The sequence below is a fragment of the Balaenoptera acutorostrata genome, unplaced genomic scaffold, assembly GCF_949987535.1.
Source record: "Balaenoptera acutorostrata unplaced genomic scaffold, mBalAcu1.1 scaffold_1171, whole genome shotgun sequence".
NCBI lineage: Eukaryota > Metazoa > Chordata > Mammalia > Artiodactyla > Balaenopteridae > Balaenoptera > Balaenoptera acutorostrata.
In genome coordinates, this window is record NW_026646446.1 from 22,045 (window position 1) to 47,526 (window position 25,482).

Sequence of the window (25,482 nt, forward strand, 5' to 3'; positions counted from 1 at the left end):
GTCCAGCGGAGGAGGCTTTCCCTGGGGGCTCTTGGGTCTAGAATTTTAAACCAAGTGGATTTGCTACTTAAGAACAACTGACACTGAGGGAAAGCAGGACATAGCAGAGCCACCTACTTTCCCATCCTCCCTCCTGGGCATGTTATTCTAGATTAAATTTAAAAGACATAATGTAAAAATGAAGACCCCGCCCTTCTGTAGTTCTGTAATTTCCATGGTGAAATATCTCCAGCTGCAGAAAGTAGAGGCTTGCCCTCCCCAGAACCCCCACCTCCCATCCCTGCATCTTTCATGACTCTAGATACAAGATCTGAATGGCCCCAGGAGGCCTAGTGGCTCAGGGATTCCTGTGGACAAGTGGCCAGGGCTGAGGGGTACAGGTTTGTCCTGGGAGGTTGGGGAGGGGCCTGGCCAGGGGCAGCTTGAGGAGGGCAGATGGGCTGGATACAAAGAGGAGGCCTGGCAGCTTAGAGCTGGCTTCAAGTGAAACAGCCGCCCCAAGAGGTAAACTCCAGTCCTGGGAGGGGTCTTTGTGGCCTGGACTCCAGCCTCGGAGGCAGGCCTTCTCCTGCCTAACTACCCTCCCCACTCCTGCCCCAGGAGAGAAGAGCCTATCCAACAGGGGGAGTCAGCTCTGGGTGGGGCCTTGGGGCATGGAGGGCACTTGGGAGTGACAGGGGCCCTGGCCTTGAGGACTGGGGATGTTCTCAGGCAGAAGTGAGGGAAGAGGTATCAGAACTTGTGTTCCTGTTTTATCAACGTGAACGTGAAGGCAGAATGAGCCCTGGAGGTCGACTGTGCAGCATGTCGTGACCAGTACAGCACTCTAAGGGTGATATTAGTATTATCACAAATACTAATAATAAAGGGTCAGGAGAAGACTCTGGATGTGTGGTGGCCTGGATGTGGTGATGGTGTCACGGTACACATTTAGCTCCAAACTCTTCAAGTTGTTCACATTTATTATGTACAGCTTTTTCTGTGTCAATCACACCGCAGTAAAGTGGTTTTAAAATTTTTTTTAATAAAAATTAAGGAAGAAGCTGAGCTCAGTTGCATTGTAGAATGCAGAGGCATCTATTGAGCACCTGCTGTGTGACTGCACAGCTGGGAGATGGCCTGGGTGGATCGGCCATCCCACGAAGACTTGTTGCAGGTCTGGGCGAGTATGCAGGAATCTGGGATCCAGCTGCCGTCACGTCATTTCCCGCCCTGGCACCAATCACCTCCTGGAAAGGAGGGCAGGCAGGGGCACGCAGGGAAGGCTACCAGACGGCCCCGCCCATGGCAGGCAGACAATTGGCGGCATTTTCCCATCTAAAACCAGGGTGTGTGCTAAGGTTGTGTTTTGTTTCCTTTCTCTTCCAGGACTTGATTCGTAGGGTGGGTCTTGCAGGGGCTGCACAGCCTTCTCTGGGCCTCTTGTTCTATTAATAAGCACTTCCCTTTCGAGCCCTCATCTGGGCCCTCACCTGCTGATCCGATCAACCCCCACATCCCTGGGAAGGAGACCAGGCTCAAAGGGGCGGACACCAGGGTGGGCCCAGGCCTGCAGCCCCCTGCCACAGAGCCCGGGCTGACCACCCCCCTCCCTGCAGGCACCCCGCTGGGGCAGGAACCGGCCCATCAACATGAACCATTATGCCAATAAGAAGAGTGCGGCAGAGAGCATGCTGGACATCGCACTGCTGTTGGCCAACGCCTCCCAGCTGAAGGCTGTCATCGAGCAGGGCCCTGGCTTCGCCTTCTTCATCCCTCTGGTGGTCCTCATCTCCATCTCCCTCATGCTGCAGATTGGTGTGGGCGTGCTGCTCATCTTCCTTGGTGCGTGCCTGGGCAGGGGGCCCCAGCAGTGGGAGGGCCCTGGGGTACCCCTGCCCCACGGTCAGCTGATTCTGCCTGCACGCACCCTGGGATGCGTCACTTACCCCACTGAGTGTTTTCCAGGCCCTCACAGAGCTGCAAGGAGGCCCCGGCCCTTCTCACTAGGCACGTGGTCCAAAATGTAACTCCCATCGTGGCCCCCAGAGGGACCCCCATGTCTCCATCTTTCCACTCACCCAAGCTGAGGACACAGGAAAATGTCATAACCACTCTCTGCTCTTCTGAGTGTCTGAATGTCCCATAAAGAAGGTTTTTAAAGGTGATCCACACATGGGATGAGGTCCATGAAGAAGCAAGACCAGCAGGTAGGCAGTGGGTGGACACATGTTCCCAGAGGATCCAATGAACCTGGGGCCACCCCAGCCAGAGGGGTCAGATGCAGAGCTGTGCAGGTGGCTGGGCCCTGGGAGCAAGTGGTACAGAGGACCACCCCTCCTGCCGCTCACTATGAGCACATCTTACCTTGGCTGTCTTGTTATTGCCAGGAAGCAGCAGAGGTCAGGCTCCCGGCTGTGAACCTCCCCTACCACCTGGCCCTCATGGTGGGTCCAGAATGGTGTCCGGGCCCATGCCCCCAGGTCCAGCCCTGCCCAGGGCCCAGCACAAGTGGATGCTGCCCAGCCCTACATGCCTGGTGTAGCCTGAAGCAGTCTGTGGCCTGTGGTGTGGGCTGGCTGGCAGCCATACCAGATGGATGCCAGCCTGTGTGGACCATGGACGTGGCCAACAGATGGCCTAGTTCCTCCTTTGGCCAGGACAGGAAGCTGGCCCAGATGTGGCCAGAGGTTAAGCCCCAGATGGCTAGACTGGGTCCCTGGTCACCAAGCCAGGCTGGCCTCCACGGGTGCTAGGGGCATTGGGGACAGGGCATGACAGAGGGTGGGTCTGTGCATCCCAGCCCCCTACAGCCCCTGCCCCAGCTGCTCCCACAACAGGTACACATGACAGCCCCCCACCTGCCCACCCACCAGCACCCAGGCTCATGTCTCTACAGTTCCGGCCCCCTGACCCTCACTCCAGATGTATTCCTGTCTCAGGTCCATGGCATGTGCTGCTGCCCTCTAGGGTCAGGGCTGTGCCCTGAGGTCTTCCCCACTGGCCCTCCTGACCACCACTGCTGGTCACTGTCATGGTGGGCCATTTGGGTTTACTCTGCCTTTGGTGCCATTGGCTAGCGTCACTGCCCACAGTGTCCCCCTGGGGCCCATATCTGAGCCCTGACTACCCTTGCACCGTCTGGCCCAAGACCAGGGCTGCTCCCTGAGAAGGAGGGTCCTGCCCACCAACTCCCTGAAGGCTGAGGGAGCTCTGCCTGAGCTGGGGGAGGAGGTGGACCCCTACTCATACTTGCACTTCTATTTGGCCTGACCTGGCTCTCCCACCGGTTGCAACCACCCACAGCCTATGTCCCCAGCACTGTGTCTGACATACAGTAGGTACTTAGTAAATATCTGCAATAGATTCACTCCTCCTCGAGTTCCGAGCCTTGTGCATGTGTCACAGTGGCCAAGGGATGGACAGAAAACCGAGGCCCAGAGAGCGAGTCAGGGCCAAGCCAGACCCAGGGGGTGTGACAACCCTCAGGGAGTCCTCCTAGACCCTAGCACATCCACTGCTTGTTAACTACCCCCTCTGCCCTACCATGCAGCTGCCCCACCCGGGGACACTTCTCTGCCCTCCCTGGGGATGGCAGAGACCCTTAAGGAGTAAGAAACAAGGAAACATATGTGCCAAGTTGGAGGACTCCACAGAGGGACACACAGGGAAGTCGAGAGCTGGGGAGCTCTCAAGACCGATGCTCTAGGACCCAGGACCGGGAGGGAGCCCCAGGAAAAGACAGGCTGTGGTGCACGAGCCCTGAGGCCACGTGAGCTGGGGCTGGCTTTGAAGGAGTGTGGGGTGGTCAGTGCAGCGGAGGGGGCAGTCATGCAGAGCTTGTTGAGCAAGCTCTGGGGGGACTGTGTGCTTAACCTTCTTACTGTAAAAGATAGAGAGATGATGGCTGATGGATGGATGACGAAAAGATGATAGATTGATGGACAGATGGATAGATGATAGATAGATAGATAGATGATAGATGATAGATAGATAGATAGATGATAGATAGATAGATAGATGATAGATAGGGGTAGGGATAGATGAGTCATCCCCAGGTCACCCCTGGCAGAGTCACCAGATGAGGAAGTAGCTCTGTGCCAGTGGAAGCCCAAACAGGACCCCTCTGTCCCTCCAGGAACCCTTGTTCTTGTCTCCTCATTTCTCATGTCCCCTGCATGTGTCTGAGGACACCACAGTTTATTCCCACCTGGCTCAAACCCTGGGAGTATTCTAGGTCCGTTTCACTCTACACGTTCTCCTTCCCTGACTCTCCATCCCCACTGTCCACCCTTCAAGGCCATGGCCCACTTGACCTGGGTGGGGGGAGGACAGGGTGAGTCAGGGGGCTCTGAGGAAGGTAGGCCAGGATGGGATGGGGGCCAGTGGACCAAGAAGGTGGACTTTTGCTGCAGGATTGGGTCATTCCTCCTTCCCACACCTGCCACACCCACCTACCCATTTCCCTCCCCTCTTAGGTGCCTTCTCTCCCACCTGCCTTTAATTGAACTTAATTCCTCTTTTCTCACCACATTATTTATAAAAATCAAGGAGCTGAATGTTTTAACAGTTTTCTTCCTTTTCTCTCAAGTATTTATTTCAGGGGAAACTAAGCTAAGCTGCTGGATCTGTGTGTGGCCCAGGGAAGATGCCCCATGGCAGCAATGCCCCCCAGGCCCTGCCCCAGCCCTTGGTGTCCTCAGAGGGGAGATGGGGCTCCAGTCCTGCCTCTAGGTGGAATAAGAATTGAGGTCCCAGCTGCCACATGGCCAGCGATGAGGAAGGGCCCCTGCTCCGTGCTCCCAAACCCCCATCCAGTCTACAAGACTGGGGTCCCAGAGCCCAGACAGCAGGGACCTGACCCAGGGCTTGGTCAGGCCTGGGGTTTATGCAGAGGTTTTGGGGGCACAGGGTGAGCAGTATCTTCTCTGAGATAGTCCACAAAGCACTGACCTGGCGAGAACTGGATATAACAACCCCGGATTCCAACAGTGTCAGCACCCCCACCTGGACCCTGCGCCCTCCCCCCAGAGGGAAACCCTGCATTGTGCAAATTGCAGTTGCATTTCTGGTTCCACAAACACCATCCTGTGACCTCATCCGGCCTGAACCACATCACTGCTGGCAAGAGTATCTAGGGTCCTAACTCCCTCCATCACAGGACCACTACTCTTCACACACACGCCTTCTTCTTCACAGACACACTTCTCCCAAATGCCCGCATCACTTCCGTCCCTCCCATCCTCCTCACCCCCTCCCTCATTCCTCTCCCTACACATGGGAGTTCTTCCCCACCCCAGGCAGACTGGAGATGGGAGTCATCCCAGCACTGTGGTAGCCAGGATGAGGAACTACTCTTTTCTTACTAGAGTTTTGGGGGGACTTTCCTGGTGGAGATGGCATTTTACCAAAGACCCAGGTTGAGTAGATGGGGGGTGGAGGGCGGATGGTTAGTAAAGAGTGTTCCAGCCGAGGGAATAGCATGTGCAAAGGTGCAGAGGCTTGGATCATGGGCAGTTCCAGTTGTTGAGCTATGGAGGTGGGGACAGGGGACAGAGGGTCAGGGGGCCAGCAGGGGAGACGGTGGCCCACGGTGTCTTTCACATCCTGATGAACTTAATTCATTCCAGGTCATGGTCACTGACTGACAAGGTGGTTGGCAGGGCATGGCCTCATGCAGGGAGGTACTGTGCCTAGACATGGATGCCCCATTGTTCTACCTCCCTCAGTCCCAGCCCAGGAGTGGAGGCATTGCATGGCAGCGACCAGCCAGGGGCAGGCAGATGGGAGAGGGGCCTGGCTGCTGGTCTGGGCTGTTGTTGCAGACTTCAGCTGCAGGCATGGAGTCCAGGCACAGTCGGGGAAGGGGCCGTTGAGGCAGGGATCCACGGAAGGGTCCAAGAACAGCCTGAGCTCGGGGGCTGCTTTGGACCTCCAGGGCAAGGCCTTGGTAGGTCATGGATGGAAGGAGAAAGTCAGCAGTCTCAAGAAGTAGCCCAGCTCGAGCCAAGGGAATAGGTGTCCTGGACTATCACAGCTCACCAGACGGGTCCTGAGACCTGGGACAGGCACTCACTGCCCCTCGCTCAGGGGATGGAACCCTGCCACAGGGCCTCACAGGTCTCAGGGGGTGGACAGTACCCAGGCCTTCCCTGCCACAGGCCTGCGGGGCCACAGTGGTCTCATTTACTTTTGCCCAGATGTCTCTATCACCTACAGTCAGGCGTCTGTCACCTTCACCCAGTAGTGCCCTTTACCTAGTTGTGTCTGTCACTTTCACCGGGCATGTGTCACTTTTACCCAAGCGTGTCTGTCAGAGAGCAGGACAAGCATCAAAAATACCCCAGGCATCTGCCCAGGAAGCAATTACCCTCGGAATCACAATCTCGCTCGCTCACAATGGGTGGAGGGGCTGCAGACTGGACAGGACATGCTGGGCTGGGCCTCAGGAGTCTGCTGACCTCGAGAACCCCTGCCACCTTCTGAGCTCAGAGTCCAGAGCAGGTGCAGGGACTAGTCCCCTGGTCTGGCTGGCCAACCGGGAAGGTGGCCTCCAGTCAGTCTCTGCTGCAATAAGAGCCAGTTTACATGGGGATCTGTCTGCAAGAGATCTGGAGTGCGGCGGTGCACGTTCACAGCCCTGAGGCTGGAAGGGAGTGGGCACGTTCACAGCATCCCTAACCCTGGACTCTGAACAAGATCAAGAGGAACCTTCACAGCCATTGGGGGATCCGTTCAGCCCATTCAGCTCAGGGCGGCACCTGTGTCCTCCCCGCTGACCACTGGCAACTGCACTCCTTTCACCCAATGGGAGTCTGTCCCAGAGAGAACATGCATTAGCTGTGCCTTCCAGCAAAGTGGTAAATTCATGAAGCAATTTCCAGAGAACAGTACTTGGAGCAGTGCTATCCAGCTCAGGATAACCATGCTCAAGGAGGGGTCCCAAGGTTGTGTCCCTTTTTACAGATGGGTAAACTAAGGCTCAGAATTTGGAGACACACACCCACAGCCTGCAGTGCAGAGGTGGAGGAGCGAGTGGGAAGCTGCACTGTCCCGGGCTTCAGGGTAGAAAGGAGAGCTCTTATGCCTGGCTCTCCCTTGCCCTGGCCCTCACTTTAATGGCTGGGCATGCAAATGAGTGAACTAGCCCACAAGCTGGCTGAATGAATCAGCCAGAGACCATGTCCTGAAGCTGATTCCTCTGCCTCCCATCTTGTCTCCTTCCCACATGCCCTGAGAGGCTAAAACCTGGGAGTGGAACCCTTCCTGGGGGCCCAATGGTAGCGTCATTCCTGGAGTCAGGCTGTGGGTTCCTCCAGAAACCCCCTATGGAAAATGCAAGCTCATGATGATTCTTGGGTTGACAAACATACTTCTGTTTCCCCAAAGAGGCTGGAGAGGGAGGAGCTGACGGGATGGGGGCAATGGGGAGAGGAACCCATCAGGGGCCAGGCCCAGGCCCCGGCAGCCCATGGCTAGTGCGGTGCACGTGTGTCTCTGAGCATTGTGCACGTGTACATGTGCACACTTTTCGTGTATGTGTGTATGCCTGTGTGTGCACGTGCACGCGCGTGGGGAGGGCACTCTTGGCAGCTGTGTGGTCCTGGGCTCTGAGCTTCAGCTTCCTCATCAGTAATGAGGGTGGTGACAGGGGTCCACATAAAAGACAGGTGCCAGACAACCACAGCCTGCAGGAGGGTAGTAGGCACTGGGGACTTGGCTCACAGGGCCCCCAGAGCCAAAGGCAGAGCACCCTCTTGGACATGTACACTCACCCTCTTGTGTCCACGAGGGACATTTCCATGACAAGATCCTACGCCTGAGGCCGGCAGGTGAGACAGATAGGTACAAACACCCTGGTCAAGGGGACAGGCCCATGTCCCCAAGACAAATACAGGGGCTCAGCTCTGAGGAGGACAAGGTGCTGGGTATGGCCAAACCCCAGGCTGTTGGGGGAAGGTGTGAGGAGCCAGAGCCCAAGACTTCAGATGGCACAATTACATTTTTCATCTCTAAAAGTTCTAGAAGTTTTTGTGGACTCTTTTTTTTCTGTCTCAACCTCCTCTCCACCTGGGATCAGGGACAAGACTTTGTACTTATTTCTAGGCTCTGACCACATCCGTGTCAACTGAACCCTCCCCAGACCCGCCAAGCGCAGGTCATCGCCTCCCAGGGGGGAGGGGCTCCATTTCCAGGATAGTAGTCTGCGGGGCCTCGAGGGCCCAGGAGCTGGGTGTTGGCTCTGGTGACTGGACAGAGACAAGGGGGATGATGGGGGAGGGGGTATCTCCTTGGGACATGTCACAGGAAGGGAATGACGATGGTGGTGGAGCCTCTCATGCACTGGGCCCCCCTTTCCTGGCTGAGTGATCTCTCCTTTCAGTCTTAGATTCTTCATCAGGAAAGCAGGGGCAGCAGCCCACCTCCTGGGGCTGCTAAGAGGAATCAAATGAACACATGCTGGTACTAGATATCGTGAGGCATTTGGCTGGCGCCCCTCCATGGCCCAGGGCTCGGGTAACAGAGCAGCCCAGTGGGCCCTGTCCCTCCTCGCCACCTGGGGCTGAGGGCTAGGGAAGGAGGGAAGATGGGCAGGGGCAGGTGTGGGGACCAACAACACCCAGGCAGGGGATGGCAGGAGGGGTTCAAGGTAGGGAGTTCTGGAGAGAAGCAGTGGAAGGCGGCCAGGGAGGGAGGGAAGGGAACACGTGGCGGGGGATATCTGGACGTGGGCACTGGGGGACACAGCAGGGGTCATCTGGGGCAGGTAGCCCACATGGAGGGGTGAGGCCCAGGCCCACAGGGGTCTGAGAAGGCGGCCTGAGCAGGACCTGGGTCTTGGGTTGGACTCGGGAAGCCAAGAGCCCACAGGGTCAGCCCCAGCTAGACATGCTGTCATGTCTTGTGTTGGTATCATCTAGAAAACACTCCTGAGAGAAGGGATAAGACTCAAACGTTTAATATTGTTGAGCACCTCTGTACAGTGAAGGTAAAGTGCTTGTTACATAAGTTATAAACAGTGAAACGTAAACACTTAGAAAAGCCAGCCAGCCCCAGGGCAGCAAGCAGCCAGGCGGGCATGGCTGGGATTGGTCAGAGCCCCCCCCAGGTCATCTGTGAGGAAGGTCAGCAGGAAGCGGCTGACGTGCCTGTCGACGATGACAGGGGAGAAGCCCAGGACACGCCGGGCCCCTGGCAGCACCTTGGGGTCTGGAAGACAAGGGGGTCTCAGAACCCATCGAGAAGGCGCCTTCTCTCAGCCTCATGGCATCGCTAGCCCCACACCTGAGTGATGTGGGGTCCCCATGCCGAGTGGGCCTGCTTGCCACTGGCTCCCCACACAGGACCTTGACAAGGTCAGCATGGCAGGAAAGGAACCGCAGGGCTGCCACGCTGGGCCACAAGTAGGGGGCCTCAGGTGTAGGCCTCCGTCCATCCGGCAGGGCTCTGCCCCATGGTCTGGAGAGGACTGGGCTGAGGCTTGGCCAAGCAGCACCCACCTGGGGGGCAGCAGTAGACGAGGAGGAAGGGGGTGGTCCACAGCTGTCCAACCCTATCCCCTCAGCTTGACCACGTGGAGGTCACACTCAACTTGCCATCACCTTCTTGGCGCCTTTATCCAGCTGTTCCCTCACCCAGAGCATCGTCCCTCTTCCCACCCCTCCTCTCTCCATGTCCACGTCCTCTGCGTCCTGCTTCAGATACCTCTTTGTGAATCTTCCATAGCTAATTTCCTTCAAGGCAGAAATAAACTCCCCCTTTCCTCTCAACTCGTATCTTTAGCCTCTCTCGAAGGTAGAATTTTCTGGTTTCTTTATTGTTATCCATTGAAATATGTATGTGTGTCACTGTTGGCTCTTAGCTCCTTGACGACGAGAATGTCATTTATCTTTGTTCCTCACATAGTTAAGAATATTTAAAAGGAAATCCAGATCAAGTGGTTCTTCGGGGCGTGGGTATTTTCATTGCTGCTGGTGGTGTCTGTCTGTCTCCCTCCCTTCCTCTCTCTCTCTGCCTGTCTCTCTGCGTTTTGGTACAGACACACTCTTCATAAAGGGAAGAAATGAGGTGGATTTCTTTCCCCAAAGTGCCTTTTCTTAGAAAGGAAAACAAACGTCCCTCGTCTTTAAAAGTGCCTCCAAGATTTTTCCCTTCCAATGACTGGAAGGGAAAAAATCTCGGTGTACATCCAGGGTCTGGACATACACCTGGATTCAGGTCAGCGGAACTTTCAGGTCAGAACCCCGCTGACCTCTGCGCCCGCCCCAGCCTTTCGCGCAGGCCCAGCCCCCCGGGGGTGGAGCCGCTCCTCCCCCACCCCCTCGCAGCGGGTCCTTGATAAACCCGGAGCCGGGCCAGCGCGCCCGCCCCGTGCCGCCGGAAGGAGGGCGGCTCCGCAGCGTGTGCGCCCCTCGCCATGGCGGCGCCGTCGCGGCTCCTGATACGCGGTGGGCGCGTGGTCAACGACGACTCCTCGCAGGTAGCCGACGTGCTGGTGGAGGACGGCGTGGTGCGGGAGCTGGGGCGCGACCTGCTGCCGCCTGGGGACGCGCCGGCCGGGCTGCGGGTCCTAGACGCCGCCGGCAAGCTGGTCTTGCCTGGCGGCATCGACACGCACACGCAGTTCCCCTTCATGGGCTCGCGGTCCGTGGACGACTTCTACCAGCGCACCAAGGTACCCGCCTCGCCGCGCCCTGCACCCCGGGACGCCCGCCGAGCCCTCAGCCGCCTCTGAGGCTGCCCCCCGGGGTCTGGTCGGGCCGGCTCGCGCCGGCGTCGCGCGGGGGCCTGAGGGGGCGGGAGCGAGGCGCGGGGGCCTGAGGAGGCGGGAGCGAGGCGCGCGGGCCTGAGGGGGCGGGAGCGAGCCTCGGGGTCCTGAGGGGGCGGGAGCGAGGCGCGGGGGCCTGAGGGGGCGGGAACGAGGCGCGGGGGCCTGAGGGGGCGGGAGCGAGGCGCGCGGGCCTTAAGGGGCGGGAACGAGCCTCGGGGGTCTGAGGGGGCGGGAGCGAGGCGCGGGGGCCTGAGGGGGCGGGAACGAGGCGCGGGGGCCTGAGGGGGCGGGAGCGAGGCGCGCGGGCCTGAGGGGGCGGGAACGAGCCTCGGGGGTCTGAGGGGGCGGGAGCGAGGCGCGGGGGCCTGAGGGGGCGGGAGCGAGCCTCGGGGGTCTGAGGGGGCGGGAGCGAGCCTCGGGGGTCGGAGGGGGCGGGAGCGAGGCGCGGGGGCCGGAGGGGGCGGGAGCGAGGCGCGGGGGCCGGAGGGGGCGGGAGCGAGGCGCGGGGGCCGGAGGGGGCGGGAGCGAGCCTCGGGGGCCTGAGGGGGCGGGAGCGAGGCGCGGGGGCCTGAGGGGGCGGGAGCGAGGCGCGGGGGCCTGAGGGGGCGGGAGCGAGGCGCGGGGGCCTGAGGGGGCGGGAGCGAGGCGCGGGGGCCTGAGGGGGCGGGAGCGAGCCGCGGAGACCCGAGCGGGGTCAAGGCGCCCACGCTGAGCTTCCTTCTTCTAGGTGGCCCTCCTCGGTGGCATCAGCCCGGCTTTGGCCAAGCCGGGCGCCCCCTACTCACTTTGGGTATTTGTCCGGTTTACGGCAGCCTATTCCCGCACCCTCGTTTCTCTGCACCCCTCCTCCCGAACCCCTCTTTTTCACTGGGTGTTCTGTGGAAGTCCACAAGTCCTCCATAAAGTCGATAGACTCTTTTAAGTCGACACTCCCAGACGTTTGTCCCCATCATCCATCCCCAACCCAAATCGAGTGAAAAATCCATTCACCCGGAAGTTACTGCCGTCACTCAAAAGTTGCCAGTGCGCGGAGGGTGATGGTGATGAGCCCACGCGTCCACAGTCTTTGCCTCCACCCACCAGCCGAAAAAGTACGACGCGGACAGGGGTTTCCAAGAGAACTGTTGCAGGAATGGTCTGCCAGCACTCGCACTTGGCCTGTCCCCACCCCTTCTCCGACGTGCTTGCCCCGGGGACATTAAACACAGACCCTGATTCTTGCAGTTTGAGCACCTGCATCTTTACTGATGGTGTAGGAGGGTCAGATCACAGGTCCCCAGGTGAGGGAGGCTTGGGTTTCTCTAGACACAAAGGCCTAGAGGCTCAGTCTATGAAAAGAACCTTAAACGGATCTTCAGAGCTCCCGAAACCAAGATCAGGAGATGAACAGGGCAGCCTTACAGGAACGTAAAGTTAAAACTGCCCGCAGCACTTTGGCCGGAGCCAAACCTACACCCTCCTTGAGGCTTGCGTTTGGGGATGTGGTGGGAGCAACGGCTCCTTGCAAAGTGGAAGTATCGATACCCTTAAGGTCTAAAATGTCACGGATGCGCGGGTTTTTTCCTCGTGGGCCACGCCCTGGTGTGTGTGAAACAGATCGGGCTGTTTAGTGCAGGTACAGGCTGCAAACACTTTCAGAGCAGTTTTGAGGCTATATCCGTTACCCAGCCGATTTCTAACCGTTTTCCTCTCCTTACACCTCTCTCCCTCCACGTTCCCCAGTCCTCTAGGATAGACCAGAATGTTTCACAGAAAAGAGAACCATCTGACCCAGAGAGAGGGGTCTGGGGCAGGCTGCTGACGCCAACATTTGCAAAGCGTCCTCCTATTTACTAATTATCAACCTTTATCATCAGGCCAATGGTCAAAGTCGTTTGTAGGAAGGATCGTTATCTGTTTTGAAGAGTATTCATTTTTCTCTCTTGCTAAAACGTGAAATTTGCTAAATTTCATTGAATTTATGTTGACATTTAAAATACGTTTTTTAGATATCCAAGCAATACACGATTATAGACAATTGGAAAAAAATAATAGGAAAGTAGAAAGAGGAAAAGTATTACCCATAATCTCCCAGTCAGTGACAACCCACGTTTTGGTGTATTGTCTTTATGGTTTTCATATGCTTTATTTTACATAATTGAGGTTGTATTGTGCATGTGTGTATGAATGTGTGTACCTGTATTACAAAAGTTTTGTAACCTGTTGTATTCAGTTATAGTACATGCACTTTCTGTTATCACAGACTCGTCATTCACTAAGTGCATTGCTGATGGCAGGGCATTCCATTGACACCCCCGTTTGCCAAGTGGGGACCTGCTGCTATGGCTGACCATCAGTCACCAGACCCACTAGCGTTATTCCCCCTCATTATTTCCCTTTCTCTGATCAGGGTTCCAGATGAAGCAGCCAAGAAGAGGGGTTAGAATGTTGCCCGGGCAGGACATTCCTTCTCATTCTCAAGTTTATCTGTGCATGCCCCAAGACCCTGGGAGGTGGTTCTTAGTTTTCTATCTGTTCTTGGCCATTCTGGGATTCCAGTGTGGAGAGATTTACGGTTCCATACTTAGAAGGCAGGTTTTTGTAGCATATATATATATAGTCTGTTCTCACCATTTGAAAGAACTTACTCACCAGTTGATTCTGTAGGCGTTTCTGTACTTAAAGGTTGTCAAAACATTAATAAGACCCAGGACTTCAGATGTAAAAGGTTTTATGGATAATCCTCCTCCTCTTGAAATATTTATAATAATCCAGGACATACCTTCTGGTCAATCATATCATCTAGATAAATACTATTTTTAGTTTTTATTACTTATTCAGTACCTATGGAGTATTACATAATGCAGTGTAGTCCAATTTATATATGAAATACAAATTTAAAGAACAGAATTTGGTGTATAGTGCACCTTTATTTCTTTTAAACATAGACATATTTTAAGAGGTGAACTTTATCAACTTTACATGGACATATCTTTTTGGAAGTGGAGTATTAAGTTTGAATAGAATAAAGGTTTACAAATGGATATTGGCTAATATATGCATTTATATATATATACATATGTTATAAAAATAATTTTGTTTTATTCTCTAAAACATCACATACATGTTTTCACCCTGGGAATCATTCCTATGTAAGTCAGTGCCTTAAAATATATATGCTAATAAACAATATTCAATGTGCTACAAAAATAATTTAGTTAAATTTTTAAATGAACTTACCTTCTAGTTACCTCATTTCAATATTTATAGATTATAGGAATGAAGTACAGGAAACTGAATTTTACCTTATAGGGAACTTGCATTCAGGAGCACCATCAATTTTAGCCTGCAATGATTGTGCAAATATGTCTAAGAAAAGAAGCATGCACTTAGATGCAGAAATTCTTCCATCTTACAGCTTACAGTGTTTAAGAAGTTGATCTATATGCATATATAATAAGAAAGCTTTTAAAAATATGCCTTTGAAATTCAGTTGTTTATACAAATATTTTTAGGACAATAAGTTTGAAGAATATGACAAGAATTTAGAGCACCAAAGTGTTTTTTTTTTTTAATTGCCAGGTGGTTAAACATCTTTGTCATAAAGCTACAGTAAAGGCACTCATGTGAAATGTACATGTGTGAGGTGTAAGAAGGGATCTCCTCTCTTGGTTACACTATTGCCAATAGCTATTTCAGTCTCGTGAATTCAAACATAATTGGTGGATGCTCCAAGCTTAGAGTCCAAAATCATCCACATGTTTTTGATTGAAATCTCCCAAGATCTTAGATAATACTAGAACAAGGGTGGGAAGATGTTATATGGAGAACAAATGGAGCACAAGTACAATGAAATGTGATTTTTCACTTGATGAAACAGAGGTGATTTAGAAACTATAGAAGAGAGTGTACAAAATACCCCAAATAACAGCAATCTAAAGTCCCTATTAAAAGCTAGCTTTTCATAGGATATTTTAAAAGAATCAAAAGAAATCATTTTTTTTGGTTTTAGTTCTTCAGCATTTTTTTTTTTGTTCCTCTGTATGTGTTGTGTCTTTTATTTTCTGGATATTTTAAAGATTTTCTCCTTATCTTTACTCATCAGTAATCTGAGTATGATGTGCCCAGGCTTGGTTTTCTTTGTATTGATATTTATCATGTTTGGGGTTTTCTTTTTTTTTTTTTTTTTAATTAATTAATTAATTTATTTATTTTTGGCTGTGTTGGTTCTTCGTTTCTGTGCGAGGGCTTACTCTAGTTGCTGCGAGCGGGGGCCCCTCTTCATCGCGGTGCGCGGGCCTCTCATTATCGTGGCCTCTCTTGTTGCGGAGCACAGGCTCCAGACGCGCAGGCTCAGTAATTGTGGCTCACAGGCCTAGTTGCTCCGCGGCATGTGGGATCTTCCCAGACCAGGGCTCGAACCCGTGTCCCCTGCATTAGCAGGCAGAGTGTCAACCACTGTGCCACCAGGGAAGCCCCCGAGTTCTTAAGCTTTTTTATAAGATAGCCTCAATTTAAAATAATTACACTAATTAGTTTCACTCAGTAAGAGAATGCGATTCTGTGCAGTTTGTCAGACATATATCACAAAATAAAACAACCGAATAAAATAATTGAGCATCCCTTCTCCAAACCGTCTTCCTCTCTGTTGCGCTCATGTTCCCTCTTTCTAACACCTAATTTCTATTCGTGGCAAGCCCTCCACCTCGGGTGACGCTTACTGTGTGAGTCCCCATAAACCAGACGTCCATCTGTTCTTTCTTTCTTTCGATTACTTCCGATGATAAAGCCACTCCTCTGTTATTGAGGTGGTGGCAACAATGGAAATTTGTAGTGCGCTCCATCTTTTGTATGCCCTTCATTGAATGCTGCTGAGTTGGTAGCTTCACGAAGGAGGATGCACTCTTCGGCATTTGTATGTGTGTGTTTGGGGAAGAGGGTTTTGTAATCGTTTTCATTCAAAAATAAATGCTGACAGCTTCACTCCAAATTAATAGTGTATACTTTTCCATGCCATCAATATTGACATTTGGAAATCTTATTCATTAGTCCGTGATCTGGAAGGAAACTATTTTAATGGCTCTTGGCCCTTGCATCTGTGATTCTCTTGTCATTGAAATCTGTAAAAAATTGATATTAACTCTGAAATTTTATACTTTTAAACATTATTGACTTCCTGGGAAGAAGTCATATGTTAGAACCTTACAGCATACACTTCAGCTATAGAAAAACTATTAAGTGCTGTTTATTTAATTTAATAACACAGATCTAGGCCATATAATTTTTTAGCTAGATTTATTCAGATATAATTCACATATGATTATAACTCATCCATTTAGAGTGTAAAATTCAGTCGTTTTTAGTATATTCACAGATATGTGCAGTGATCACGACGGTTAATTTTAAAACATTTTTGTCACCTCAAGAAGAAATCCCATACCTATCACCCTACTATCCCCACAAGCCTCCTAGCCCTAAGCAATCACTTACTGCATATTTGTTAAATCTCTAAAACCTTCATGAATCAGCACTTTGCTACAAATCTACAACTCTCTCTGCCACTATTTCTTTAAGTAGAAACTTTTTTTTGAGCAGTGTTAGGTTTACAGAAATATTAAGCAGATATAGAGATTCCATTTATTCTATTCTCCTGCCAACGCCCCATTCCCTTTTCCCCAATTATTAACATCTTGCATTAGTGGTACATTTTCACAATTGATGAACCAATACTGATGTATTGTTGTTAATTAAGTTTTACATTAGAGTTCACTATTTGTGTTGTACGTTCTATAGGTTTGGATAAATGTATAATGACATGTATTGACCATTACAATCTCATACATAATAGTTTCACTGCCCTAAAAATTCTTGTAATCTACCTGTTCATCATTCCTCTCTTGTCCCTAATTCCTGGCAACCCCTAATCTTTTTAGTGTCTCCATAATTTTGCCTTTTCCAGAGTGTTGTAGAGTTGGAAGATTTTCTTCCATGTTATCTTCCAGAAGTTTTATAGCTTTGTGTTTTATACTTAGGTCTGTGCTCTATTTTCACTTAATGTTCGTGAAAGGTGTAAGGTTTGTTTCTAAATTCACTTTTTTTTTTTTTTTTTTTTTTTTGCATGTGGATGTCTAGTTATTCCAACATTGTTTGTTGAAAAGACTATCTTTGTTCATCATATTGCCTCTGTTCCTTTGTCAAAATCAGTTGACTGTATATGTCTTGGTCTATTTCTGGGCTTTCTATTCAGTTCCATTGATCTATTTGTCTATTCTTTTGCCCATACCACACTGTCTTGATTACTGTTAACTTTATAGTAAGTCTTGATTTGGGGTAATGTTAATCCTCCAACTTTGTTCTCTCCCTTCAATACTGTGTCAGCCATTCTGGGTTTTTACAAACTTTAGAATCAGTTTGTCAATATCCACCAGATCACTTGGGATTTTGATTGGGATTAATTAAATCTGTAGATCAAGTTGGGAAGAACTGACGTCTTAACAATTTTGATCATCCTATACATGAACATGTAGTATCTCTCCATTTATTTAAATTATTTGATTTCTTTCATCACAGGTTTGTAGTTTTTCCTCATATAGATATTACACATATTTTCTTCGACTTATACCTAAGTATTTCATTTTTGGGTGTTAATGTAAATGATATTGTTTTTTTTTTTTTTTTTTTTTTTTTTTAATTTTTATTTATTTATTTATTTATTTATTTATTTATTTATTTATTTATTTTTGGCTGTGCTGGGTCTTCGGTTCGTGCGAGGGCTTTCTCTAGTTGCGGCAAGTGGGGGCCACTCTTCATCGCGGTGCGGGGACCGCTCTTCATCGCGGTGCGCGGGCCTTTCACTATCGCGGCCCCTCCCGTCGCGGGGCACAGGCTCCAGACGCGCAGGCTCAGCAGCTGTGGCTCACGGGCCCAGTTGCTCCGTGGCATGTGGGATCTTCCCAGACCAGGGCTCGAACCCGTGTCTCCTGCATTAGCAGGCAGATTCTCAACCACTGCGCCACCAGGGAAGCCCGATATTGTGTTTTTTAATTTCAAAACCCAGTTGTAAATTGCTGGTGTACAGGGAAGCAATTAATTTGTATACGTGAAAAATGTATCCTGCAACCTTGCTATAATTGCTTATTAGTTCTCAAAGTTTTTTGTTGATTCTGTGAGATTTCCTACATAGATGATCATGTCATCTACAAAAACAGTTTTATTTCTTCCTTTCCAATTTATATACTTTTAATTTCCTTTTTTTGTCTAATTATATTAGCTGTGAATTCTAGGACAATGTTGAAAAAATGTGTTAAGAGGCGATATCCTTGCCTTGTTCTTTTTATTTATTTATTTATTTATTTTTGGCTGTGTCGGCTCTTCGTTTCTGTGCGAGGACTTTCTCCAGTTGTGGCAAGCGGGGGCCACTCTTTATCGCGGTGCGCGGGCCCCTCGCTATCGTTGCCTCTCTTGTTGCGGAGCACAGGCTCCAGGCGCGCAGGCTCAGTAGTTGTGGCTCACGGGCCTGGCTGCTCCGCGGCATGTGGGATCTTCCCAGACCAGGGCTCGAGCCCGTGTCCCCTGCATTAGCAGGCAGATTCTCAACCACTGCGCCACCAGGGAAGCCCCCTTGCCTTGTTCTTAATCTTAGTGAGAAAGCATCTAGTTTCTCACTAATAAATATTATATTAGCTGTAGGTGTTTTGTAAATTCTCATTCTTAAGTTGCAATAGTTCCCTTCTATTTCTAGTTTACTGAACGTTTTTGTCATGAATGAATGCTGGATTTGTCAAATGCTTTTTCTGTATCTATTAATAGGACCATATAGTTTTTCTTCTTTAACCTGTTTATATGATGAATTACACTAGTTGGTTTTCTTATGTTGAACCAGCCTTGTATACCTGGAAGAATTCCCACTTGCCCATGGTGTATAATTCTGTTCATACATAGTTGGATTTGATTGACTAATATTTTGTTCAGGATTTTTGCAACTATATTCATTTGTCTGAATTTTTCCTTTTTTTTTGTAATGCTTTGTATGCTTTTGGTGTTAGGATAATGCTGGTTTCATAGAATGAGTTAGAAAGTATTCATTCTAGTTCTATTTTTAGAGAATAAGCATACATTTTCCCTAAAATATTTGTTAAAATTCACCAGTGAAACAATCTGGCCCTAGTGCTTTCTTTTTGGCAGGTTATTAATTATAGTTTCAAATCCTTTAATAGATACAGGCCTATTGAGATTGTCTGTTTCTCCGTGTGTAATTTTGGTGCTGGAACAACTGGACAGCTACATGCAAAAAAAAAAAAAATGAATCTAGACAAAGACCTTACACTTTTCATATACATTAAATGGATCACAGAACTCAATATAAAATGCAACAGGACTTCATTAAAATAAAATAATAATAAAATAAAATGTAATGCCCCCGGTAAGCCTTTTTAGATTCTTAAATCATGTGTTTCTCCCTAATTATGCCTTAATTTCACCTGGTTTATACCTCTGCAATATTTATAAAAGAAATCTTGCATGTTATATGTACATGCCTCTCAACTCCATTGGACTGTGACCTCGTTGAGGGCTGGTAGGATGTGTCATTCATCTTTGGTGCCAGTTCAACATTTGTTCTGGTACAAAATAGTAAGTAGAATCTATCCTTTGAATTGAACAATGCAGAGTTTTTGTTAATTTAAAATTCAGTTTCACAGGCCTACAATTACTAAATGGTATAGGGACACAAAACTCTTTATAACTAAAACATTCACGAGTCCATTTATGAAATCAGTGTCCTCTCAGCTCTCCTTTGCTCATCATAGTGGAATTGATCCCCACCCACCAGGTCAGGTGTTTGATTAGTTCTTTTTGATAGGGGAATGGTGCCAATAACCACTAATCAAAACAATTGCAATGAAGTTGATTGCAAGGGAAATAGTCCCATCAAAGGAGTATGATTAGACTTGGTAAAAGAGGGGCAAAGGGAAGGGAGAAGGAAAAGCAGAAGTGTACAAGCAATCTCCCCAAGTAAGGGGGAAGACCAAAAAGAAGGAAGAGTGGGGCAGTGGTGGAGGTTCTCCCCAGGTTCTCTCCAGGCAGACAGCGGGAACAAGCAGGGCAGGGAGGTGGTGGTGAGTGAGGACACCTCAGTGTTGTAGGTGTAAGGACACCTACAGTATGGAGCTGCAGGCTTAAACTTTCCAGAATAAATCTCAGCTTTGGCTAGGAGCCTGTTATCAGACCCACCCTCAAATCACTAGGCACTAACTATCCTATGGAAAAGGGCAGAGTCCAAAATTTTGATTAAAAATAATATATGAACTTAAAACAAATATAAGCCTACATATTTGTAACAGAGAAACTTAACATATCTACTAGATATTGGGAAATCTGAGCTCTTATGAACCCAAATAAAAGCAGGGAAAAGATAGCAGAGATACTGTTTGAAAGTGACCAGTTTTTTGGTGTGTATGTCCATGCAGGTAGCCCTTACTTTGTGTGCCCATGGTTTGTTGACTGGTGCACATTGTGCTACTCACAATTGCTCCTTGTCAAAGTATCATTTTCATAAATTAAACTCATGACTCTCATGCAAATGTAAAATGAGTATATGTCACAGATTTAATGAACCCATTAATAAGAGAACTGGCATGATGGTAGTGCTGATTCAAAAGAACTAAATGGGGTGGAAGCTTTTATAGTAGCTGGAAGAATTCTTAAATAGGATTACTGATTTTAGATAAAAAATAGCTAATGTTCTGTAGGGAAAATCAGCTAACATTCTGAATTTTGGAAATTGTATTTTCCATCAGAAAGGAATCATTTGCATCCCTACTGAACAGACATTATTTGTATTGCTCTCTGACAGAAATCAAGGTACCAATTAACATCAACCCCTTCAGAATTACACCATACCTTTATCAATAGTAAATAACAAGTTAAACAAAGATGCAAAGGTACATGCCTAGAGATTCAGATAATCCTCAGGCAGGCCTGATAATCAAACCCTAGCATAACTAAGAAAGAACAGGCAAAAAGTCCCTTTAGTTTTTTTCAGGCTTTTGGATAATTTTCCTTAACACCATTTTACAAAGGTTTTTCTCTTCCGTATGTTACTGATGTCAAGGAGACTAGAATTACTGGGAAGGGTATTCTCAGATATATTATCAAGTTATCCCATTGTAAAAAATACCAAATCCAAAAAACTAATCTTGAAGCTATCCACATGATTAAAGAAAAACTATACAATTTTGAGTGAGAGCAGAAACTGCTCTTAGAAAGCATAGTATTAGTGAGTTCTTACAGGCTCCCAGGTAGCTACATCATCAGAGAGAAGGAAGCACCAGAAGAGGTATTTTACCCATGTTTGGTCAATACGAGGGAGTGCAGAATTGCTTTTGACACAGTCTAGAGGCTGACATTGATACCATGCCAGAGACCCGTAAGCATGTTGTGCTTTCTCAAAGGTCTTCTCTGTGAGCTGAGCTGCCTTCGAACTTAGAACATGAATTGTATGGTTTTACCTTGAACAAGATTCTGGAAATAGTTTATAAAATAATATCTGCATATAGGCCGCACCTTGGAGAGAGCTCATTACATTCCTGGGCACTGCAGTGCTACCAGATATCATGAGAAATAGAGGCAGGACAAGAATACCAAGGGAGGGTTGCTCAGCATAGATGACTGATGTGACCATTGTGATGATTTGACCAACTCCAAAGTTCATTCCCATGTCACCACTAAAACATTTTTTCCCCTTCATTGCTAATGTCTGAGAGGAAATTTCTTTCCTCTACCCTCTTAGGTTTATTCGTAGGGGCCTGCAAAGTAAACTGACAAACGACAGAATAATGGAAGAAAAAAATAAATTATTTTAATGAATATTTTCTGTGTGAAAGAGTCCAACAGGAAGGAAGTGAAACTCAAAGAAGTAGTTAGACTTGGGGGCTTATATTCCATTTTTAAGAAAGGAAAGGGGGTTTGGAGGAAAGTGAGTAGGAAATGAATGGGGAAACTGATGGGAGATAAGCGCTATTTTCATAAGGTTTGTTTATGTAGACTCACCTCAGTGCCCATTCTCCACCTTTGGTGACAAGAGTCACTCTCTTCTTCCTGGTTCGGGCGAGGGGGCCCCGGTCTCAGGGAAAATTCATGCCCTGCTTTTAGGGAGAAAAGGGGAGGGAAGATTTCTTCCTGCATCTGCTGATTTTCAATGGCTTTCAGCTCAAAACCGTATTTATGCCAAAGTGGCATTTTTTGAGGTGGCATTTTTTTTTTAAAATTTATTGATTTTTGGCTGTGTTGGGTCTTCGTTTCTGTGCGAGGGCTTTCTCCAGTTGCGGCAAGTGGGGGCCACTCTTCATCGCGGTGCGCGGGCCTCTTATTATCGTGGCCTCTCTTGTTGCGGAGCACAGGCTCCAGACGCGCAGGCTCAATAGTTGTGGCTCACGGGCCCAGTTGCTCCGCGGCATGTGGGATCTTCCCAGACCAGGGCTCGAACCCATGTTCCCTGCATTGGCAGGCAGATTCTCAACCACTGTGCCACCAGGGAAGCCCAAAATACTGTTGCTTTTTAATCTCTCCAATAACCCAGTGGAGATAGGTAGTATCTCCATTATACATATGGGAAACTATTTCAGAGGTTAAATGACTTGTCTAATGAGTTTGGCTTCAAACAAATAGTTGGAACAGTAAGTGTGTGGTCTGTAGGTTATATTGCCTGGGTTTGAACAGATTTGGTGGGGAGGGATCAAATAATTGATGGAATGGGCTTAACTCATACGAAGCACTTAATATTAGCTAGTGTTATGTATTTATCAGTGATTCCCCAACTTTGGGATTTGGTGGAAAAATAGATAAAAAAGGCAGGGGGGGTTAGGTGGGGGTCGGTGGCAAGACTGAGTGGTCTGACTCTAATTTTGCCAAGTGAGGCTATTAAAACACCTACCAGCACAATATTCATGAAAGAAAGGTCATTTTAAAATCCAAGTTGGTAGTGAAGGGCATAGTGTCAGGACTGTTCTTTAAATTGAATAAAACTTCATAAAAGAGGCAGTATAATTCTTATTTTTCTTATTTCACCATGAAGTAGGAACTAGATGTTCTAGAAGTCTCTCTGCAGTTCTGAAATATTTTGATTCTAATATTCATACTCTCCCCTAGTCCTCCCTGTTTCTACACTTTCCCCCATCCGATTTAGAAATACTGTTGACAATCCATAATCTAAGTGAATTTTTACCTAAGGAACCTGTGAATGACTGCTCTAAGAAATCATAAAGACTACAGTCGAATAAAATTGGACTTGTTAAAACAGTGGACACTATAAGAAAGCAGCACAAACAGTAATATACGATCATTCATCTAACAAATACTGTAGTAGGCCCTGGGCGTATGACCAAGCGAACACAAGTATTGGGCTGGCCAAAAAGTGCCTTTGGTTTTTAAGTAAAAATAAAAGACACAGTCTTCATTTTCACCAAGAACTTCATTGAACAACGTATTCACCCTTTTGTTCCACTACTTTCTGCCATTTTCCAGGCAACTTTGTAATTCTATCTTCCCCAAACTTTATCTTTTTGAGCACAGAACTGTTCCAGGTGCCTTTTACAGTCTTCCAGGGAATTGGAGTTTTTTCCATTAAGAGAATTTTGTAAAGACCGAAATAAATGGAAATCTGAAGATGCAACATCTGGTGAATACGGCAGATGAATCAGAACTTCTCAGCCAAGCTGTAACAGTTTTTGCCTGATCATCAAAGAAACATGCGGTCTTGCATTATCCTGATGGAGGATTATGTGTTTTCTGTTGACTAATTCCAGATGCTTTTCGTCGAGTGCTGCTTTAAGTTGGTCTAACTGGGAGCAGTACTTGTTGGAATTAATTGTTTGGTTTTCCGGAAGCAGCTCATAATAGAGGGCTCCCTTCCAATCCCACCATATATGCAATATCACCTTCTTTGGATGAAGACCAGCCTTTGGTGTGGTTGGTGGTGGTTCATTTCGCTTGCCCCACAATCTCTTCCATTCCACATAATTGTACAGTATCCACTTTTCATCGCCTGTCACAATTTGTTTTAAAAATGGAACATTTTCATTACGTTTAAGTAGAGAATCGCATGCAGAAATATGGTCAAGAAGGTTTTTTTTTGCTTTACGTGGAAACTAAACATCAAAGCGATCAACATAACCAAGCTGATGCAATTGATTTTCAATGCTTGATTTGGATATTTTGAGTATGCCAGCTATCTCCCACATGGTATAACGTTGATTGTTCTCAGTTAATGTCTCGATTTGATCACTATCAACTTCAACTGGTCTACCCGACTGTGGAGCATACACCAGGGAGAAATTCACAAACTACTTTTGACACGTTCCATCAGTCACAGCACCTTCTCCACACACTGCACAAATCTTTTTTTGCATTTCAGTTGCATTTTACCTTTCTTGAAATAATAAAGCATATTATGCCGAAAATGTTACTTTTTTCTTCCATCTTCAATATTAAAATGGGTATACAAAAATTCACCAATTTTGATGTCTTTTTTTAAATGCATGCTGATAGGACAGCTGTCACATACAATCTAACAAAATTGTTTTTTTTTTTTTAATTTATTTATTTTGGCTGCGTTGGGTCTGTTGCTGTGCACTGGCTTTCTCTAGTTGCGGCGAGCGGGGGTTACTCTTCGTTGCAGCGTGCGGGCTCTAGGCGCGCAGGCTTCAGTAGTTGTGTAGTGCAGGCTTAGTAGTTGTGGCTCACGGGCTCTAGAGCACAGCCTCAGTAGTTGTGGTGCACGGGCTTAGTTGTTCCACGGCATGTGGGATCTTTTTTTTTTTTTTTTTTTTAATTATTTATTTATTTATTTATTTATTTTGGCTGTGTTGGGTCTTCGTTTCTGTGCGAGGGCTTTCTCCAGCTGTGGCAAGCGGGGGCCACTCTTCATCGCGGTGCGCGGGCCTCTCACCATCGCGGCCTCTCCCGTTGCGGAGCACAGGCTCCAGACACGCAGGCTCAGTAATTGTGGCTCACGGGCCCAGCTGCTCCGTGGCATGTGGGATCTTCCCAGACCAGGGCTCGAACCCGCGTCCCCTGCACCAGCAGGTGGATTCTCAACCACTGCGCCACCAGGGAAGCCCGGCATGTGGGATCTTCCCCGCCCAGGGCTCGCACTCATGTCCCCTGCATTGGCAGGCGGATTCTTAACCACTGCACCACCAGGGAAGTTCCACAGAATTGTTTTGCATGAAGTTAAAGACAACTAAGTGCCACTAGAGCCATCTTACAGAAAAAACTGAATGAACATTTTGGCCAACCCAATAGTTCATGCCCTTTGGCCTTTAACTTTTGGATTATTCCTGTCTCCCAGGCCAGGTATGTTCTTGAGGTTTCAAGATAAATATGACATATTCTTAGAGCTTTAATTTTCACTGAAGGAGAAGTGGGGGTGGGAAGATAAGTAATTTATCTGGTAACTTTTTATTTAAAAACATATCCACAAAAAGGAATGGCATGCAAAATGGGTTAAAAGATTACAATAAAGACAATTTTACTCTTGTAAGAGCCAGTTTGGTCTTTAGCTCCAGATTGCATGCATAGTTTCTCTGCCTCTAGGTTGGTGATTCTTGGCATTTAGCTTGCATAAACATCATCTGAGGGAATCTGTTAAGAATACAGATTCCAAGGTCCTAGAGATTCTGATTCAGTAGCGCTGTGGTGAAGCCTAGAATCTGTTTCAGGAAAAAAACTTTTGGGAGATTCCAATGTAGTAGTGG

General features: G+C 48.3%; 1 protein-coding gene across 3 annotated transcripts; it reads left to right on the forward strand.

Moving 5' to 3' along the window:
- The first annotated feature begins 1,374 nt into the window (after positions 1-1,374).
- LOC130706900 (ninjurin-1-like) lies at positions 1,375-24,227 on the forward strand. Of its 3 annotated transcripts, none has more exons than XM_057539597.1 (2): positions 1,375-1,824; positions 23,300-24,227. In XM_057539597.1, the coding sequence occupies exons 1-2, from the start codon at positions 1,632-1,634 to the stop codon at positions 23,365-23,367; spliced, it is 261 nt and encodes an 86-aa protein (XP_057395580.1). In that variant the 5' UTR covers positions 1,375-1,631; the 3' UTR covers positions 23,368-24,227. The 3 variants fall into 3 exon arrangements, with proteins under 3 accessions (XP_057395580.1, XP_057395579.1, XP_057395578.1); XM_057539596.1 differs by lacking the exon at positions 1,375-1,824 and adding an exon at positions 10,241-10,654; XM_057539595.1 differs by lacking the exons at positions 1,375-1,824; positions 23,300-24,227 and adding exons at positions 10,241-10,654; positions 11,478-14,437.
- The last annotated feature ends 1,255 nt before the right edge of the window (positions 24,228-25,482 follow it).

Coding starts and splice junctions, on each gene's coding strand:
- LOC130706900 (XM_057539595.1), top strand. CDS start 10,397: ATGGCGGCGCCGTCGCGGCTCCTGATACGCGGTGGGCGCGTGGTCAAC. Junction 10,655..11,477: donor ACTTCTACCAGCGCACCAAG/GTACCCGCCTCG, acceptor TCCTTCTTCTAG/GTGGCCCTCCTCGGTGGCAT.